This window comes from Rhododendron vialii, chromosome 1a, assembly GCF_030253575.1.
Source record: "Rhododendron vialii isolate Sample 1 chromosome 1a, ASM3025357v1".
Lineage (NCBI taxonomy): Eukaryota > Viridiplantae > Streptophyta > Magnoliopsida > Ericales > Ericaceae > Rhododendron > Rhododendron vialii.
Window position 1 is genome coordinate 44,892,995 of NC_080557.1, and position 19,819 is coordinate 44,912,813.

Genomic DNA, 19,819 nt, shown 5'->3' on the forward strand with positions numbered 1-19,819 from the left:
TCCAATACCGTATCGATACTGAGCTGTTGCTTGAATTCCAAAATTCCCTGTAGAGGAACCGTATCGATACCCAGATAACCGTATCAATACGCTGAAGCCTTCAAAACTCTCTGTTTCAATGAAGTATCGATACTCCAGAATCCGTATCGATACGCTGAAGGTTGGATTTATGACTACCTTCTGTTTTGAAACCGTATCGATACTCCAAAATCCGTATCGATACGGTTCTGCTTTCTGGCAGATCAAGTCCTTCGTGCCCCGATTTGACACCTGATGGCCCATGGCACGCTCCAGACACTCCCGAACTCGGATTTAGGTGTCCTTGGGACCGTTAGAAAGCTTGTCGAGTCTACTTTCTAACCCAAGTGGTTTGGTTTAAAAGTAATTTATACATAAAAAGTTATGACAATTCTACCCTCAGCTGGTCGGAAGATAAGTAGCTTTGGTAAAATCCTCACTTCTCCTTCAATTCCCTTGACCTTTGGGCGACCCGAGCAACCTCCAAACCATCTCTTCATGACTCTTCGGGCACCACAACGTGGTGGCATGTGGCCTTGAGTACTTGGTTGCACCCGGAGCATTCCTTGGCATTCAAACGCGCCTTATTTATACGAATTACCTGAAACATACAAAAACTTACCTTACGTGCAATATCGCTATATAAGCTAAATAAACACAAGTTAAAACAACATAAAATGGGACTAGTCGCACCAAATATCTGCAATATTGGGTGCTCATCAGTTACAGGAATCAATACTCCATCATGGTGAGGGTTACGGGAATTACAGAATATCATACATCAATACGTTTATTGATTGTGGTGCGTTAAGATTCAACGAGTCCGGAACGCTCACGGTTGCCTCGAGAGACCCTTCGGTTTGCCCCGATTTCATTCATCTGAAATTCTATAAATTTCCAACAGTATTCATCGTGAAATAGTTTCAGATTTGAAAATTCTCAGGTGCTATCAATTCTTTTAGGATTGTGATTTTGGTACTTCAAAAATTGATAGAGAGGCTCCAAAATTGAACTGTATTAATACACAAAACAATGTCGTTTTGGAGCCTCTCCATCAATTTTTTTGGAGTGCTAAAATTAATTTCCTTCTTTTATTGCCAATCTATATGAAGCATTTGCTCTGATTTCAAGTTGGGTCCTGTTAAAATCAATTTCCTTCTTTTATTGCCAATCTATATGAAACATTTGCTCTGACTTCAAGTTGGGTCCTTGCTAGTGGACGGTTGAGTTTATGGCTTCAAAATTAGTCGAGATACGCGTAAGGTAGCCCGGGCATCGGGTTATAAAAAAGGAAATGTCTACATACATGACATCATTAGAGCATCTCCAACCCATACTCTATTTTTTCATTTTGAAGGAAAAACATTCTCCAACCCATCTTCTAAAACTCTCCTCAATTTTGGAAGATGAACTTTGATCCTCTAAATATAGAGGATGAAGGAAAAAATAGAGGATCTCCTCCAAATATGTGTTGGAGTTGAGAAATAGTGTATTAGGTTGGAGTTGAGATAAATAGTACAATCCTTTAAATCTACTTTTCAAATAAAATAGATTAATTTGATTCTCTCAAATAAAGATTTAGAGGATGTTGGATTGGAGATGCTCTTAGGAACTCTTCATGCGCAACATTTGACATTTCGAATGAGATGACCGATGCCAACAAAATTTTGCGAGTGCACATTCGCTACAAGAACCACTGAATAAAAATCGATTCTATGTTGCAACAACATGCACGTCGTTTTTTTTTAATTTATAATTAATTACTCGGACCAGCTTATGCACGCCATAACTAATACAGAGATTGTAATTCCACCGTTCACTAGCGGGGACTCACTTAAAGCAAGATCAAATGCTCCCCGAAACCCTCAAGTCTCAAATCTTCACCACTAGGCCAACCCCCTTAGAGTATGTATTTCATTGTGAAATACAGTATCTGTCTCAGGTTTTAAAATTCTCAGGTGCTATCAATTCTTTTGCTGCTAATCTATATGAAGCATTTGCTTGGACTTCAAATCCTGCCAATGGACGATTGAGTTTATGGCTACCAAAAGTAATCGAGATGTGCGGTAACTAGTCCGGATATTCAGTTATAAAAAAGGAAATCTCTTTATATATGACATCATTAGGAACTCTTCATACGCGACGTTTGACATTTCGAATGAGATGACCCATGTCAACAAAATACTACCACTGAACAAAAATCGATTCTGTGTTGCAGAAACATACACGTCGGTATGAAAGGTGCTTTTGTTTGCAAATTGCAATAATGCGCCACCTCAAAACAGCAAATTCTGAACAAAAAACGATGAAAATTCAACCTTCGCTTTGTCATCCCTACCAAAAAAGGAAAAACCTTTTGCTCTCTCTCTCTCTCTCACTCTCTATATATAGAGAGAGAAAACTTGTGTATAGACACTACTAGAATTTTCTGTGAATTGGAATATGGCAGGGAAGCTCATGCATGCGGTTCAGTACAATTCCTATGGAGGAGGAGCCGCAGGTTTGAAGGTAATTTCATACGCTCCTCAAAAGTTACTTTTTTGTTCTCTCTTTCTACTGCTATTATAAATGGTCCATCTGTCATTATCTCTATAGACTCCAGTAAATATGTTACTTTAACCTTGGTTGACAATTGACATGTCAGCATCGTACTACTATTTTGCCACGCGCACAATTTTAAAACAAAAGTCCAGAACAGTTGAGAGTCAGGACCCGTTTGATGGATTGGTTCACTTGCATCGAATGATTTCGGACATAGTTGTGTAAGTGTTCCGCGTTGTGTTCTAAAGTTATTTGCGTAGATTGTCTGTTTTAGCAACAAGAGGAGTCCACAATCCACACTATTTGGGTTAGTTTATACGCAAATCGATGGCGATCGTTACACTTTCTTAGAATTGGATACGATCGGGTTTCTGCTAAAAATGAAAGTGCATACAAAACTTTGCTTTTTATAGCCCCTTGCAACATGGGTGGGGTTTATTTCAGGGTTACAAGGGGGATTGTGTAAAATTCATGACTAAATTAGTATCTGGACAATTAGTCTGGGACTATTAAACTCAAGACTCTTAATCCTGCCAGTAGTCCCCGAATCAAACAAGGCCTTAAAAAATTGTATGGGACTAAGTGAGCTGATGCGGGGAGGAGAAAATAATTTACTGGGTGACGTAGAGTAGACCAAACTATTACAATCCAAAAATCATTGTGGATGTAGTCCACAAACACAAGGGTTCTGCCACCCAACTTGGAAATTTTTTCCATATGGTTCCCAGCCTGTAAAACCTAGAGGAATTTCTAAAGAAGATCACGACGTCAAGACTGGAGGGGAAGCATCAAGATTCGAGAGTGTCGTTTGGCAACTATAGAAGGGCAAAAAAGTTTATAAGTTTAACTGGTGACGGGGGAAGTATTTGTGCAGAGTATTTTTTTGCTCTATGTGTGGCCAAATGTGTATAGTAATTCGATAATATTGCTAAGGGATTTTTCCAACTACGTGTAATCAAGTGACCCAACTTGCGAAGCACTGGCTCCGCCCTCGAATTATGTGGGGCTTCTCGTGTCGGACATCCTCTGAAGTACCTGAGCATCCCGAATCCCCAATAGGATGGTTAGTCTTTTGGCGTGCAACTGGAGTAGAGACCGTTGGATATGCAAACTCTTGTCGGTAAAAAGTTCACCTGTACGTATATGAAAACCAATGTCTCAGTGTAAGTAGTTGGGAGGGCCAAAAATTTCAAAGGTGTTGTACCAAGAACAAGTTTTCGTAAGTGTTTTCATTGACAGGTCGCGTAAGTGCTTTTCAATGAGCGGAATAACTTTATTTGAGACCGGCGATTCCCACTTAGTGGATTGTATTTGTGAATGACTTCCGAACATGCATTGGGATTTGGGACTATGTTTGTAATTATGCAGAGTCTAGGTATAACCTAGGTGCATACTTCTACTGTTCTACTCCTACAGCATTTTGCCTTTTGATCTCAATTGTTTCCATAAACCTGGCGACTCAACATATGTTTTAGAAGTTGAAAAGGAGAGACAATCAGTATTTTAGGGAGCAAAAGAAGAAAGCATAAAGTTGAATTCTTGAATCAACCAACAGATTTCCATTTCTGTTTTGACAGTTGCAACACAAAGATTGAGTTTTCTATGAGCACATCAATACTTTAGTTTCCCTTGAAAATGTTTCCTGACGTCGTGAAGTTCGATTTTTCATAATTGATGATTTTCTTGGCCTTATCAATAGGTTTTGACTTTCGAGTTGCATATATTGTATCTTGCAGCATGTTGAAATTCCTATTCCTGCTCCAAGTAAGGACGAGGTTTTAATAAAACTAGAAGCAGCAAGCATAAACCCATATGATTATAAATTACAGGCAGGTGTGGCCCGTCCAGTTTTGCCACGGAAATTTCCCTTCATACCTGGTAAGTTTGATCGCACCTACTCTTCCATCTGTACCTGGTTTATCTCTTAGACTACCTTTGGTTTCCGAGCCATGACCTATTTGTCACTTCTATTGTTAAACTATAGCCTTCCTCGGCTTTAAGGTTGTCGTTAGTCTTAATTTTGCAATGTTTTGTAAGTACTTTAAATACTTGCTAAGGTGAAATGACATATTGTTGTGCCCTGTAACCACTTGTCTGATCTCTCTGCCTCTTCAATTCTTCCCTTTCTTTTCTCGTATTCTTTTCACTTTATCCTCTTCCTTCTTTTTCCCGTCTTTTCTCTACATTTGCTTATTTGTCAGGTGTAGCCGTGTAGGGATCTTAATGAGTTAAATTACAGTGGATTTTTCGGATTATGTTCGCGATCAGGATTCGATATAGATGCATTATATTTAGCCTTGTCCGTAAAATTTTCAGATTCCTGATCCAACCAGTCCTTGAACTCCGGCAACCAAAGAGCAGAACGCTCCGTTTTCATTTACTCGATCCTGCTCATCAAACCAACAATTTCGGTTTCCTCATCTGATATGGCATTCTCTTCTTTCCTCAGAGTTTCATTTTCACAGAACTCTGAATCTTGGTCTGAGCCTATCTGCATTGCCTGCTCTTCACATTGTATAAATATTTTGAACTTCTGGTAAATGCGTGACAATATTTTTTTTGAACAGCTAAATGCGTGACAATATTATCTACCCCCATCTACTATTAAGAGGCAATATTTGTATCTTCTAATTTTGACGTCGTCAACTTTGGTACTTTGATTACAGAATATATATAAATGAACTGTGCTAGTAATCAAGAGTGTCTGATACATATATGCATGGCTTTCTCTTTGCTAGACTAACGAAATAAGTATCTTATGTTTTCTTAGTGTCTGCATTCCCCAGGTTATAATAGCCTCCAATATTGCTGAGACTAGTATAGACAAGGACTGAACCCAATGAAGTCCAAAATGCTTGAGATTTTAAGCCCAATAAAACAGTGTGTTGCGCACAAAATCCTTGAACTTCAGGTTAAATGTGTAAATATAAAACCCGTATGGTTTTGTCGGCTTTGATGCCAAACGCAGCAGTAGCAAATTCCTAAGCGTGGAGTGAAAACTTCAATTTGAGTACTGCACATTTTCAGACCTTTAACATTAGCGATAGTGAGATACTCCCTTTCAACTTGTGTAATAGAGTAGTTTTCCTAGACCATCACAACATATTTTCCTTTCAGCATCACTACAATTGTTGAATATTTTAGAAGTAATTGAACATGTGAAAGCAATGAAGGATTGGGTTTGAAGAGGAGCAAAACAATTGGATTGTTACAAATTTCAGAGTTTGGAAGTTATTTGGAAGTTTTCTTTTGCTCAATATCCATGTTAAGAGAATAGTTCGTGAGCATGACTCATCCAATTAGATGAACTTTTCTGAGCTGATTTTTTTTACTTTCTTTGGGTGGAGCAGTCTTTGATGTATCAGGAGAAGTAGTGGAGGTTGGATCTGGAATCAAGAACTTTAAAGCTGGTGACAAAGTTGTATCTATGCTTAAGTCTACGGTATGTCTCACACAGTTCCCATTGCGTTATGTTCAGCTTTGCGGTGTTTGTAGTTGGTATGCATCTCTTCAAACTTTTAAATCAGAAAGCTTTGGATGAAGTTGACATTCCTATTGAGGAAACGATACCTAACCTGCTGGCTATGTTGTGTAAATTTTGAACATAACAATTGTATATATATCACAAACTTAGCCGAAAACTGGCTCACACGGTCGGTGACACTTGTCCTGTGTTGCAAAAACTTGATCCTGAAAGGCAGACACAACGCATAATAATCGATATCCCAGTAAGAAATCGAGCAGGTCCTGGTCATTTAATAAATGCATTGGTGTTGGATGTCTTCTGGTGGACCAGAAGAAAAAGCAGTTTTGGATGTCCTCAATTCTGAACCCTGAACTAGTACATATGAAAAGATAGTACCACTTGGTTCACTATTGCATATATCACCTAAGTATCATGCTTGAATATGAATATATATGTAATTCAGAGGTGGTGTCAACCTCTGCCATTTTTGTTTTTGAAAGTTCATGGGATTGATTGACAGGGTGGAGGTGGACTAGCTGAATTCTGTGTGGCTAAGGGGAATCGAACAGTTCCAAGGCCACCTGAGGTATCAGCAGCTGAAGGTGCAGGATTACCTATCGCCGCTCTCACAGCTCACATGGCCCTCACCCAATTTGCAGGAGTCAAGCTCGACGGGAGTGGCCCACAGAAAAAAATCCTAGTCACGGCAGCCTCTGGCGGCGTGGGCCACTACGCCGTTCAACTGGCCAAGCTCGGAAACACCCATGTGACGGCCACTTGTGGGGCCCGCAACATGGAATTCGTGAAGAGCTTAGGGGCCGATGAGGTGCTCGACTACAAGACGCCTGATGGAGCCGCACTGAGGAGCCCATCTGGCCAGAAATACGATGCTGTCGTTCATGGTACCACCGGCATTCCATGGTCTACGTTTGAGCCCAATTTGAGTCGAAATGGAATGGTAATAGCTTTGACTCCTAATCCAAGTACCATGATGACTTTTGCATGGAAGAAACTCACCTGCTCTAAGAAGCAGATTGTGCCACTGCTTTTAGACGCTAAAGGCGAGAATCTTGACTATCTTGTTAAGTTGGTGAAGGAAGGGAAGCTTAAAACGGTAATCGACTCGAAATATCCTCTGACCAAGGCTGAAGATGCCTGGGCCAAGAGCATCGACGGTCACGCTACTGGGAAGATCATAGTGGAGCCATAACATATGCCCTTCTGAATTGATTATCTGGTACTGGTTCTATGTACTTAAAGAAGAGAATGTGTGTATTTAGACCGTAGAATACATGTAGCTATTCTACTTTCTGGTATTTTCGTGGTTGTGTGCTTCATATTCTTTGCTTGGGTGAAATTTTCGTTTCTTCTGCTGGCCATTTTCGTTTCTTCTGCTGTGCTTTCGAACTTATAACACTAATGAGAGAACATCAACTTCTTTTCCCTTTTTATTTCTTACCTATTGCTGTATCATACCGTTATGCCCGGAGGATTGAAGCCAAACAGAAAAACACATCAAACGCGCACAAACACAAGATATTTATGTGGTTCGGCAACTAGCCTCCTCCACGGGATAGGAGATTTCTTATTAGCGGGAGGATTACAATGTGCCTCACAATCTCTCTCGTGTATCACCCAATTCTCTAGAAATGCATATTTTTTTCTTTCTTGTTTTGGGTGCTGTTTGGGGGTTTATGCCTTTTTTTGGGGTGCAAATATTTAATATTAGGTGTATAAAAAACCAATAGCTTAGATAAAAGTATTTATCATCTCTCTCTGTTGAGTGAGGATTTTCCTGATTATTAATCATTTTTCAGAGGCAAAAAAAAAAAATCAGGTGACATGGTAGAGAACTTGGAATTTTCCCTATTGTTGTGTTGGCATGTACCATACAGCTGCCCTGGCTGTTTGGATCTCTCAACTTTTCCTCGTTCTTCAATGGTTGGATGTTCATTGAGGTTATCCATTTTTGCGCAAGTTTTGTTTTATAATTCACATGTCAGGGTCAGCTTATGCGACATTTGACATTTGTTGTTAAGTTCATTGAGATAATTCCTATTAATCTTTGTAATATTTTCAGAGATTAATAAAATTTTTTTGCCTTTAAAAAAAAAAGTAAATTGGGATAATTTCTGATGTAGCAACGTACCATTACCTACAATAAGAAACCTTTGTGATCACATGACTCAACAACTAAAATTATTGCCAATCGTGTAATGTATAAACTCGGAAGATTGCGAGGACCTGAATATGTACCCGGTACCCACGTACTCGGAAGATTGCCGGTGCTGGGCTTTTGCCCTTGGGATTATGTCTTGGTTGGCATCTTGCCAATCAAGATTTTGAGTCTGGGATAGGTACTTGTGTCTTTCTCCTTGCCCTTTCTATCTTAGGAAAATGACGATCAAGAACGTGTTTTGATAATTAATACCCACTAAGGACATACTGAGAATATTTGTTAATGCTAAAAATGTCATTGGCGGATATTAATTTTCAAAACACGTTCCGGGCCGTCATTTAAAATCTTTGTAATCTTTCGAAGATTTATAAAAATATTTTGCCTTTCAAAAAAATAGTTCTTAGTTAGCAATTATTTTTTGTTTTATGATCAGCTCTTTGGGCTAATTTACCCTTGACTAATTCGGAAATCATAGATTCACCGTCCACTAGTGGTGGCCCACTCGAAGTCACATCAAAATACTCCCATAATAAGTTAATAATACACTAGAGATTTCAATTCTACCTTTAAATCTCAGAGCCTTGACCATGAGGCCAGTCTTTTGAGGTTTTGAGCCAACATTATTGACTAGAATTGAAGTATGTATTTTCTAATTATGTATTCTAATTCAACGTGTAAACTTATCAAGTGTTATCAATTCTTTTGTTGCCAATTCATATGGAGCATTTACTCTAACTTCTAGTTGGGCCCGCCCCTGTCAGTGGACGGTGAGTTTATGGCTCTCCAAATTAATCGAGATTCGCGTAAGCTATCCCGAACATCTCTGTTTTCTGTTTATAAAAAAGAAGAAGAAGAAGGAAATCTCTTTCCGCATGACATTACGAACTCTTCATAGTTCATACGCGACCTTCGACATTTCCGAATGAGATGACCGACGTCAAAAAAACACTGCAAATGCACATTGCTTCTTGGGACCACTGAATAAAATTCTCCCGTCGAACAAAAATCGATTCTAACGATCAAAAAAAAAAAAAATCGATTCTGCGTTGGAAAAACACAGGTCGACATGGAGAAGGTGCTTTTGTTTGCACTGCAAATTCAAAAAAGGAAGAATGCCCAACGTTGATGTGTCGCGACCAATCCATACGCAATTCTAGAGGATCCGACCCGACACCTCAGCCCGCCCGCAGTACCTTGGGCTGGGTGATCCATGTGGTCGTCAATGGGCATTGGCTGTCGAGCCTGACAGGGCATTTACCTGATTGGGCCCGTCGGGCGGCCCAAGCTGACCGACCCGCTCTCCAGCCCACTACAGTGTCTTTTCCATTTATTTGACAAATCCTGGAACCAAACAGAGCTAAATGTTTTCTTATCTTTCCGTCGTTGTATAACTACGTAATTTACCGATTAATTAAAATAGAAAACTCTTCTGACTTGTATCCCTTGAGATGACTTTGAATATGCAGAAAACTACTTGTCGTTATAATATTACAACTGAAACAGATCAGCCAAGTAAGTTCTAACGAATTGTGACTATAAGTAATAACAAATCAAATGTTTTCCTTCCTCCTAAAAGTCTTCCTCCTCTGCCTCGTCTTCGGCCGGCTCCTCTCATACCCAACTAAAAATGGTTCTTGTTCTTCTGAACTTCGTTTTCTCGGCCGTGACTGCTATAACAAACCTTCTATCTCGCTTGATCCTTACAGGAACAGCAGGCCTTCTCGTGCTGGTGATCCGGGCGTTGAAACTTTCAGGTGGAGCGATGAAAGTCGCGATAGAACAACTCTCCGAGGGCATCAATTCCTTTGCCGAGTCTTTCTTTGTTTCTTTGGTGGAAGTTATAGGAAATATCTTTTCCACCCTCTTTGATCTTATCAAGGATGGGATTTCAGTCTCTGCGGATGCTATCGAGTTGGCACTCGGAGTAGTGATGGAGCAGACAGGGAATTCAGTTGTTGGGTTATTGAAAGGTTTGGCTCTGGTTTTTGAAGGGTTTGCAGGGATGGTTTCAACCATAATAACGGATTTGTGGAACAACTTGATGGACGCTACAGGATATGTAACTAAAAATGCTTGAGATTTTTCTTTATTGTTTTGGGTGCTTGCTGTTTGGGGTTTTATGCCCTTTTTTGGGGTGCAAATATTAGTTGTATAAAACATCAATAGTTTAAATCAAAGTTTTTATCATCTCTCTCTTCAAGGGAGAATTTTCCATTTTTGCTGCATTTTTTTTTTCCATAAGGAAATTGATATTCGCGCTCCACTTTTTACTGATGGCGTTCTAATTTTAACGTAGTAACTTCATAAACAAAGTGGAGCGCCGTCAATAAAAAATGGAGCGCGAATATTAATGTCTTTTTCATAACTAAGATGTTGTTAGGTTCATTGGGATATACTTATAACTTCCGATGTAGCATCGTACCATCACCTACAATAAGAAACCATAGTGATCACATCACTCAACCGCTAAAATTATTGCCAATCGTGTAATGTATAATCAGTTGTGTTTTTTTAAATAATCAGTTGTTCGGACCAGTTTATACGTAGTCCTTAACTAATACGGAGACCGTAATTCCATCATTCACTAGCGGGGGGGGGCACTCAAAGCAAGATCAAATGCTCCCCGAAAAGGTTTCGAACCTGAAATTTTAATAGAGATCAAAATCCTCAAGTCCCAAGTATTGACTAGTTGGCCAACTCCTTAATTTGAGCCAACCGTTGTATTCATTCAGAAATAGTCTCATATTTGAAAATTCTATACGAAGCATTTGTTCTGACTTCAAGTTGGGTCCTTGCTAGTGGACGGTTGAGTTTATGGCTCTCAAAATTAGTCAAAATAAGCGTAAGCTAGTCCGGACATCAGATTATAAAAAAGGAAATGTCTACATACATGACATCATTAGGAACTCTTCATGCGCAACGTTTGACATTTCGAATGAGATGACCGATGTAACAAAATTCTGCGAATGCACATTTGCTTCTAGGACCACTGATTCTGTGTTGCAACAACATACACGTCATTTTTTTAAAATTTATAATTAGTTGTTCAGATCAATTTACATACGCCTTGACTAATACACAGACTATAATTTCACTGTTCACTTGTGGGGGCTCACTTAAAGCAGGTTCAAATGCTCCCCAAAACCCTTAAGTCTCAAATCTTGACCACTAGGCCAACCCCCTTGGATTTTGAGCCAACATGTAGAATTGAAGTACTCCGTGTATTTCATTGTGAAATATAGTCTCCGTCTCAAGTTTGAAAATTCTCAAGTGCTATCAATTCTTTTTCTGCTAATTCATATGAAGCATTTGCTCAGACTTCAAACCCTGCCAATGGATGATTGAGTTTATGGTTACCAAAATTAGTCGAGATATACGTAAGCTAGTCCGGACATCGGGTTATAAAAAAGAAAATCTCTTTATACATGACATCATGAGGAACTATTCATACTCGACGTTTGACATTTCGAATGAGATGACCGATGTCAACAAAATACTACCACTGAACAAAAATCGATTCTGTGTTGCAAAAACATACACGTCGGTATGAAGGTGCTTTTGTTTGCAATTTGCAATAGCGCGCCACCTCAAAACAGCAAATTCTGAACAGAAAAACGATGAAAATTCAACCTTTGCTTTGCCATCCCAACCAAAAAAGGAAAAACCTATTGCTCTCTCTCTCTCTCTCTCTCTAGATATACATATATATATATTAGTCCGGTTCCCTTGAGGGATCCCGCACGGGCTTACCGTGCGGGACTCCCATTTTTCGATCGAATTGGGACGATCCGAGCCGCTCAAAGTGATCAAAACGTGATTTTCAGGGGACTCGCGAGAAATCAGCAAAAAAAATGATCGGGAAAGGCTTGATCCGAGCAGTTTTTTATTGAACGGTTCAGTAAAAACTGCTCAGATCAAGCCCTTCCCGATCATTTTTTTTGCTGATTTCTCGTGATTAATCTTAAAATCACGTTCTGAACACATTGAGCGGCTCGGATCGTCACAATTCGATCGGAAAAGGAGAGGTCCGCACGGTAGACTAGTAAGGGATCCCTCATTGAATCCGTGGTGTATATATATATCTATATATATAAATATATATCTATATATATAAATATATATCTATATATATATATATATATATCTCTCTAGAGAGAGAGAGAGAGAGAGAGAGAGAGAAAAAAAAAAAACTTGTGTAAAGACACTAGAATTTTCTGTGAACAGGAATATGGCCGGGAAGCTCATGCATGCGGTTCAGTACAATTCCTATGGAGGAGGAGCCGAAGGTTTGAAGGTAATTTCACACGCTCCTCAAAAGTTTCTTTTTTGTTCTCTCTTTCTACTGCTATTATAAATGGTCCATCTGTCATTAATTATCTCTATAGACTCTAGTAAATATGTTACCTTAACCTTGGTTGACAATCGACATGTCAGCATCGTATTACTATTTTTAGCGGGACTAATGCTACTATGCGCACAATTTTAAAACACAAGTCCAGAAACAGTTGAGAGTCAGGGACCCGTTTGATGGATTGGTTCACTTGCATCGAATGATTTCGGACATAGTTGTGTAAGTGTACATCCCGCGTTGTGTTCTAAAGTTGTTTGCGTAGATTGTCTGTTTTAGCAAACAGGAGGAGTCCACGGTCCACACTATTTGGGTCCGTTTATACGCAAATCGATGGTGATCGTTACACTTTCTTAGAATTGGATACGACCGGGTTTCTGCTAAAAATGAAAGTGCACACAAAACTTTGCTTTTTATAGCCCCTTGCGAAATGGGTGGGGTTTATTTCAGGGTTTCTCCGTAGGATTCAAGACCATTAATCCTGCACGAATCAAACAGGGGATTGTGTATAATTCAGGACTAAATGTGTATAGTAATTCGATAATATTGCTAAGGGATTTTTCCAACTACGTGTAATCAAGTGACCCCACTTGCGAAGCACTGCCTCCGCCCTCGAATTATGTGGTGCTTCTCGTGTCGGACATCCTCTGAAGTACCTGAGCATCCTGAATCCCCAATAGGATGGTTAGTCTTTTGGCGTACAACTGGAGTAGAGACCGTTGGATATGCAAACTCTTGTCGGTAAAAAGTTCACCTGTACATATATGAAAACTAATGTCGCAGTGTTAGTAGTTGGGAGGGCCAAAAATTTCTAAGGTGTTGTACCAAGAATAAGTTTTCGTAAGTGTTTTCCTTGACAGGTCGCGGAAGTGCTTTTCAATGAGCGGAATTACTTTATTTGAGACCGGCAATCCCACTTAGTGGATTGTATTTGTGAATGACTTCCATTTCTGTTTTGACAGTTGCAACGCCAAGATTTTAGGGAGCAAAAGAAGAAAGCATAAAGTTGAATTCTTGAATCAACCTATAGATTTCCATTTCTGTTTTGACAGTTGCAACGCCAAGATTGAGTTTTCTATGAGCACATCAATACTTTAGTTTTCCCGTGTAAATGTTTCCTGACGTCGTGAAGTTCGTTTTTTCATAATTGATGATTTTCTTGGCCTTATCAGTAGGTTTTGACTTTTGAGTAGCATATAATGTATCTTGCAGCATGTTGAAGTTCCTATTCCTGCTCCAAGTAAGGACGAGGTTTTAATAAAAGTAGAAGCAGCAAGCATAAACCCATTTGATTGTAATATCCAGGCAGGTGTGGCCCGTCCAATTTTGCCACTGAAATTTCCCTTCATACCTGGTAAGTTTGATCACACCTACTCTTCAATCTGTACCTGGTTTATGTATATTTGACTACCTTTGCTTTTACGCTGTGACTCATTTGTCACCTTGTATTGTTAAACTTGTCTGATCTCTCTGCCTCTTCAATTCTTCCCTTTCTTTTCTCTTATTCTTTTCACTTAATCCTCTTCCTTCTTTTTCCCGTCTTTTCTCTACATTTGCTTAATTGTCAGGTGTAGTGGTGTAGGGATGTTAATGAGTTAAATTACTTTGGATTTTTCGATTTATGCCCAAGGACTGAACCCAAAGAAGTCCAAAATGCTTGAGATTTTAAGCCCAATAAAACTGCATGTTGCGTATAAAATCCTTGAACTTCCGGTTAAATGTGATATAAAACCCCCTTCTTCTTTTTTAATGGTCTTTGACGCCAAAAGCAGCAGTAGTATATTCCTATGTGTGGAGTGAAGACTTCAATTTGAGTACTGCACTTTTTCAGACCTTCAACATCAGCGATAGTTCAATACTCCCTCTCAACTTGTGTAATAGAGTAGTTTTCCTTGACCAAGAGTATCTTCAATCTTGTACCTTTGAAACGGTCACAACATATTTTCCTTTCAGCATCACTACAATTGTTGAATATTTTAGAAGTAACTGAACCTGTGAAAGCAATGAAGGACTGGGTTTGAACTTTGAAGAGGAGCAAAACAATTGGATTATTCCAAAATTCAGAGTTTGGAAGTTATTTGGAAGGTTTCTTTTGCTCAATATATCCAGGTTAAGAGAATAGTTCATGAGCATCGTTCATCCAATTAGATGAACTTTTTTGGGCTGATTTTTTTTGCCATTCTTTTGGTTGGAGCAGTCTACGATGTAGCAGGGGAAGTGGTGGAGGTTGGATCTGGAATCAAGAACTTTAAAGCTGGTGACAAAGTTGTATCTATGCTTTTTTTTTATGGTATATCTCACACAGTTCCGATAGCGTCTTGTTCAGCTTTCTGGTGTTTATATTTGGTATGCATCTCTTCAAACTTTTAACTCAGAAAGCTTTGGATGAAGTTGACTTTCCTATCGAGGAAACAATACCGAACCTGCTGGCTATGTTGTGTACATTTTGAATGTAACAATCGTACATATATCACAAACTTAACCAAAAACATGCTCACACGGTTCGGTTCTAAATATTGCCTTCTATTCGCAGAAGTTCTTGCTCTGCCCTATTAATTCATGCATGTTGCCTTATCTACACGCATAATAATTGATATCCCAGTAAGAAATCGAGCAGGTCCGGGTCATTTAATAAATGCATTGGTATTGGATGTCTTCTGGTGGACCAGAACAAAAACGAGTTTTGGATGTGCTCAATTCTGAACTCTGAACTAGTACATATGACAAGATAGTACCACCTGGTTCACTATTGCATATATCACCTAAGTTATCATGCTTGAATATGAATATATATGTAATTCAGAGGTGGTGTCAACCTCTGCCATTTTTGTTTTTGAAAGTTCATGGAATTGATTGACAGGGTGGAGGTGGACTTGTTGAATTCTGTGTTGCTAAGGGGAATCGAACAGTTCCAAGGCCACCTGATGTATCAGCAGCTGAAGCTGCAGGATTACCTATCGCTGCTCTCACAGCTCACATGACCCTCACCCAATTTGCAGGAGTCAAGCTCGATGGGAGTGGCCCAGAGAAAAACATCCTAGTCACAGCAGCCTCTGGCGGTGTGGGCCACTACGCCGTTCAACTGGCCAAGCTCGGAAACACCCATGTGACGGCCACTTGTGGGGCCCGCAACATAGAATTTGTGAAGAGCTTAGGGGCCGATGAGGTGCTCGACTACAAGACGCCCGATGGGGCCACACTGAGGAGCCCATCTGGCCGGAAATACGATGCTGTCGTTCATTGTACCACCGGCATTCCATGGTCTACGTTTGAGCCCAATTTGAGTCAAAATGGGAAGGTAATTGATTTGACTCCTGGTGTTAGTACTATGATGACTTTTGCATTGAAGAAGCTCACCTGCTCTAAGAAGCAGATTGTGCCACTGCTTGTAGATGCTAAAGTTGAGAATCTTGACTATCTTGTTAAGTTGGTGAAGGAAGGGAAGCTTAAGACGGTAATCAACTCGAAACATCCTCTGAGCAAGGCCGAAGATGCCTGGGCCAAGAGCATTGATGGTCACGCTACTGGGAAGATCATCGTGGAGCCATAACATACGCCCTTTTGAATCGACTATCTGGTACTGGTTCTATATACTTAAAGAAGAGAATGTGTGTATTTAGACCGTAGAATACATGTAGCTATTCTAATTTCTGGTAATGTGTGCTTCATATTCTTTGCTTGGGGGAAATTTTCGTTTCTTCTGCTGTGCTTCAAACTTATAATACTAATGAGAGAACATCAAATTACTTTCTTTTTCTTTCTTACCTATGGTTGCATCATACTGTTATGCACGAAGGATCGAAGCCAAACAGAAAAACACACCACACACACAGACACAAGATATTTACGTGGTTCGGCAAATAGCCTAGTCCACGGGACAAGAGATTTCTTATTCACGGGAGGATTACAATGTCATTTGCTCACATCTCTCTCTTGTATCACTCAATTCTCTAATTATCAGACATAAATAAGCTGAGCAGAAGCCCAATTTGTAGGCACTACAAAAGAGAGAGAATTCAAAAATGCAGGCCCGGCTATTGTACGATGCAAACTCTGTTTCCTTTTTAATTCCATAACAATGAATTTTTCGTCCACATATTAAAACACCTAAATGTCGGCGAGAAACAATGATACTGGAAATACAATCGAAATCAGGGAAACCATCACCTCTCCTAACCATATCCCTAAAGGTCGCTAAGGTTACTTCATGCTTCCCGATCCTTGAATGATCTGATATCAATGTGGTCCAAGAAATGATATTAGGCTCTTCAATCCATCCAAAAATCTACCAAGCCTCATCACACTGCCCCATTCTGCAATAAACATCCATTGCCATGTTCCAAGAGACTAAATCAGGCTCAAAACCTTCCAACCCATAGAACCCAACAAATCCAAAGCTGATTCAAGAAAACCCATTACAAACTTAAAAACCCGTCTAGCACTCTCAATGTCCCCGCATTTCGAATACACATCAATTAAAGAATTGTGAACTTGTAAAATTCAGTTCAGCTCCATAAATGATCACATATTTGTGGACTTGAATCCCCACTTTGAAGTTTCGATATTGAGCACATGCCCGTAAGACCTTAGGAAACACATACTTGTAACAAATTACACCCTTCAATTTCATCTCACCACAAAACCCCAATGCACTTATCTTGACATTCCACGCTGCGAATAAACCAAACCAAACACATTTGGTTGCGGCATGTTGTCGAACATAACGTGGGCTGAAAATGCTGATTTCGAATCCCCACAATCCGCATGCATTTGAACTACTTTTGTGGAGGGTCTGCGTCTAGCCCGTTGATGGGTTTGTCATCCTTGGTCTATTGCTTTTGATTTGCTGCAAAGTTGAAGTAACTGGTTGAGTTCTAGTGGGGATGGGTATTTCGAAGTAGAAGCGGAAAGAGATGAAATTACTCTATGGGTATTTCTAACTGGTTGAGTTCTCATCTCCCTTGAAATTTGAAGCAGAAGTGGTGCAACAAAATCTTAGTTAAAATGTCAAATCATCCTCCATCCACCGAGTAAATGGAGAAGGGGCGGGAGAAGGAATTATGCTGCAAAAGGAATAAATGAGTGAAATAGTTTGAAGAACTTGAATGAGGGAAATACTTTGAATGAGAATTACGGTGTTCTGCTGGATGATCAGATGATCGAGAATCTCCATAAGTTTCGTTGGAGACCTGTGTTTTTGGGTGAGAAGAAGATGCCTGAATCACAAACACGTCTACTATTGAGTGTGGCCGCAATCTTTTTACTCGTGCCCGCGATGTTTGGAAAGCGTGAAACAAAAACAACTCCTTTCTGAAACTGTGACCGCAAATTTTTTGCAATTGGCCGCAAACTTTCTCTCATGGGAAATAGGAGTACGTACCACTCTCCCTCCGTCCTCGTTCTTTAATCTCAATTAGCACTTTTTTTCGTCCAAAAAAGCCGTCCCATGTGAAATTTAAATGGGTAAAAGATAAGGAATTTTCTTCTTTACCCTCTCATTTTTTAATTAATAATACTAAAAAGGGATACTTAAATATTCATCTTTAGATCTCATCCCATGTAAGTAATCATCTTGATCATTTTGAACGATTATGTTTTCATCCCGACATTTAAATAAATCCAATTTTACCCCTATTTATACTAATCTGATTACTATATATATAACAAAGAATTTTGAGACCAAATTTTAACTTCGCAAGTTCTGAGTAAGAAGATAATGATCCTTTGACCAATTTGAAAACCATTTCCGTATTTATAGATTTCACATCCCGGAATTCTCGGTCTGATCTAGCTCCAGATCAAAAGGAGCGAAAGGCGAGCCATTCTCCAAAAAAGAAAATACACATGGCTGCATGAAACCAATTAAGAAGGCCCCAAACCCAGCATGGCGTCAAAATCACCTCATCTCCAACGCCGGTGGCCGCATCATGATTTTCCGCTGTCGTAGCTTGGGGATGGAGGACGGCAACAAGGATGGGGACGGAATTTTGGGACGTATCATACAGTGGTGAGGATGGGCCATATGGCGGCGACGTGGGCAGAGTAGCACTAGGCATGGATCAAGGGCCATTTTTCTTATCGTGGCCATGGGTTTGGGTTTTGAGTAGCACTGATTGAAGCACGTCAGTGATGGATTACTGTCTTATTCTACGATTCCGGCATGGCTAATTGCGGTGGCGATGGAGGAGTGGAATACTCTGAAGGAGCGGTATTTTTATAATCATGATGGTGTATTCATGAATTCATGAATGTATTTTCATGGTGTATTCCTCTTGGTTCATGAGATCACGGCCCAAATTTGTATTTTTATAATCATGGTTTATTCATGAAATCATGATTGTTTATTTTCCGATTAAATTTTGATTTTTCCCCATTTAAATCATGGTGTATTCATGGCTTGATCATGATATAATCTTGAAATCATGGTGTCTTCCTCGATTTATGAAATCATGGGTCAGATTTGTATTTTTATAATCAGGGTGTATTCATGAAATCATGATTTTTTTTTTCCGATTATATCATGGTGTATTCATGGCTTATCTCTTTTTTTCGATTTGTATTTTTTTTTTGATAGTTTATCTCTTTTTTCCTTCCCCAATTATTCCTTTTTAGAATTCCCTAATATTGTGCATTCCTTCCATTTTGAAATCATCTATTAAGTATCATTCAAATTCAAATCCCACCAAGATAGGAAGCAAATATATTTAGGTTCTGGTGAGGGATCCCTCATTTTATTAAAATGAGGGACTCCCCTTCCCGATTGAATTTTGATGATCCGAGCTGCTCAAAGTGATCAGAACGTGATTTTAAGGGTCCTTGTGAGAAATCAGAAAAAAATATGACCGGGAAGGGCTTCATCCGAGCAGTTTTCATTGAACGGTTCAAAAAAAACTGCTTGGATGACACCCTTCCCGGTCATTTTTTTTGCTGATTTCTCGCGGGGACCCTTAAAATTACGTTCTCCACACATTGAACGGTTCGGATTTTCAAATTTTGATCGGGAAATGAAAGTCCCTCATTTTAACAAAATGAGGGATCCCTCACTTGAAAATTCCTCCATACATACATACATACATATATATATATCATTAAAAAGGGCAAGAAGGATAATTTACTCATTGAAAAGGATGAAAACATAACCGCTAAAAGTGAGCGGAATGAATACTTACGTGGAATGACTTATTGTGATGGATATTTAAAAACTCCTACTAAAAAAGTGTAAGAAAATATAATGAATGAAGGGTAAAATGAGAAAAACGAGATTTCA

At 39.4% G+C, this 19,819-nt stretch overlaps 2 protein-coding genes and 1 long non-coding RNA gene across 3 annotated transcripts; 2 read left to right on the top strand and 1 right to left on the bottom strand.

Annotated features, from left to right (window-relative positions):
- The first annotated feature begins 2,381 nt into the window (after positions 1-2,381).
- LOC131319901 (chloroplast envelope quinone oxidoreductase homolog) lies at positions 2,382-7,473 on the top strand. Its single transcript, XM_058350344.1, has 4 exons — positions 2,382-2,526; positions 4,296-4,437; positions 5,910-6,001; positions 6,546-7,473. Exons 1-4 carry the CDS (start codon positions 2,461-2,463, stop codon positions 7,233-7,235), a joined length of 990 nt encoding a protein of 329 aa, XP_058206327.1. The 5' UTR covers positions 2,382-2,460; the 3' UTR covers positions 7,236-7,473.
- A 4,890-nt stretch (positions 7,474-12,363) lies between these two features.
- LOC131319853 (chloroplast envelope quinone oxidoreductase homolog) lies at positions 12,364-16,267 on the top strand. Its single transcript, XM_058350273.1, has 4 exons — positions 12,364-12,498; positions 13,765-13,906; positions 14,750-14,898; positions 15,413-16,267. Exons 1-4 carry the CDS (start codon positions 12,433-12,435, stop codon positions 16,100-16,102), a joined length of 1,047 nt encoding a protein of 348 aa, XP_058206256.1. The 5' UTR covers positions 12,364-12,432; the 3' UTR covers positions 16,103-16,267.
- A 329-nt stretch (positions 16,268-16,596) lies between these two features.
- LOC131319911 (uncharacterized) lies at positions 16,597-17,945 on the bottom strand. Its single transcript, XR_009198065.1, has 2 exons — positions 17,687-17,945; positions 16,597-17,615 (listed from the first exon to the last, which is right to left on the bottom strand). It is a non-coding gene; the product is annotated as an uncharacterized LOC131319911 (long non-coding RNA).
- Positions 17,946-19,819: the final 1,874 nt, after the last annotated feature.

Excerpts from the sequence above, each read along its gene's own strand:
- LOC131319853 (XM_058350273.1), top strand. The coding sequence starts at position 12,433 with ATGGCCGGGAAGCTCATGCATGCGGTTCAGTACAATTCCTATGGAGGA. Across the intron at positions 12,499-13,764 it reads GAGGAGCCGAAGGTTTGAAG|CATGTTGAAGTTCCTATTCC; the intron begins GTAATTTCACAC and ends TGTATCTTGCAG. Across the intron at positions 13,907-14,749 it reads GAAATTTCCCTTCATACCTG|TCTACGATGTAGCAGGGGAA; the intron begins GTAAGTTTGATC and ends TGGTTGGAGCAG.
- LOC131319901 (XM_058350344.1), top strand. The coding sequence starts at position 2,461 with ATGGCAGGGAAGCTCATGCATGCGGTTCAGTACAATTCCTATGGAGGA. Across the intron at positions 2,527-4,295 it reads GAGGAGCCGCAGGTTTGAAG|CATGTTGAAATTCCTATTCC; the intron begins GTAATTTCATAC and ends TGTATCTTGCAG. Across the intron at positions 6,002-6,545 it reads TATCTATGCTTAAGTCTACG|GGTGGAGGTGGACTAGCTGA; the intron begins GTATGTCTCACA and ends ATTGATTGACAG.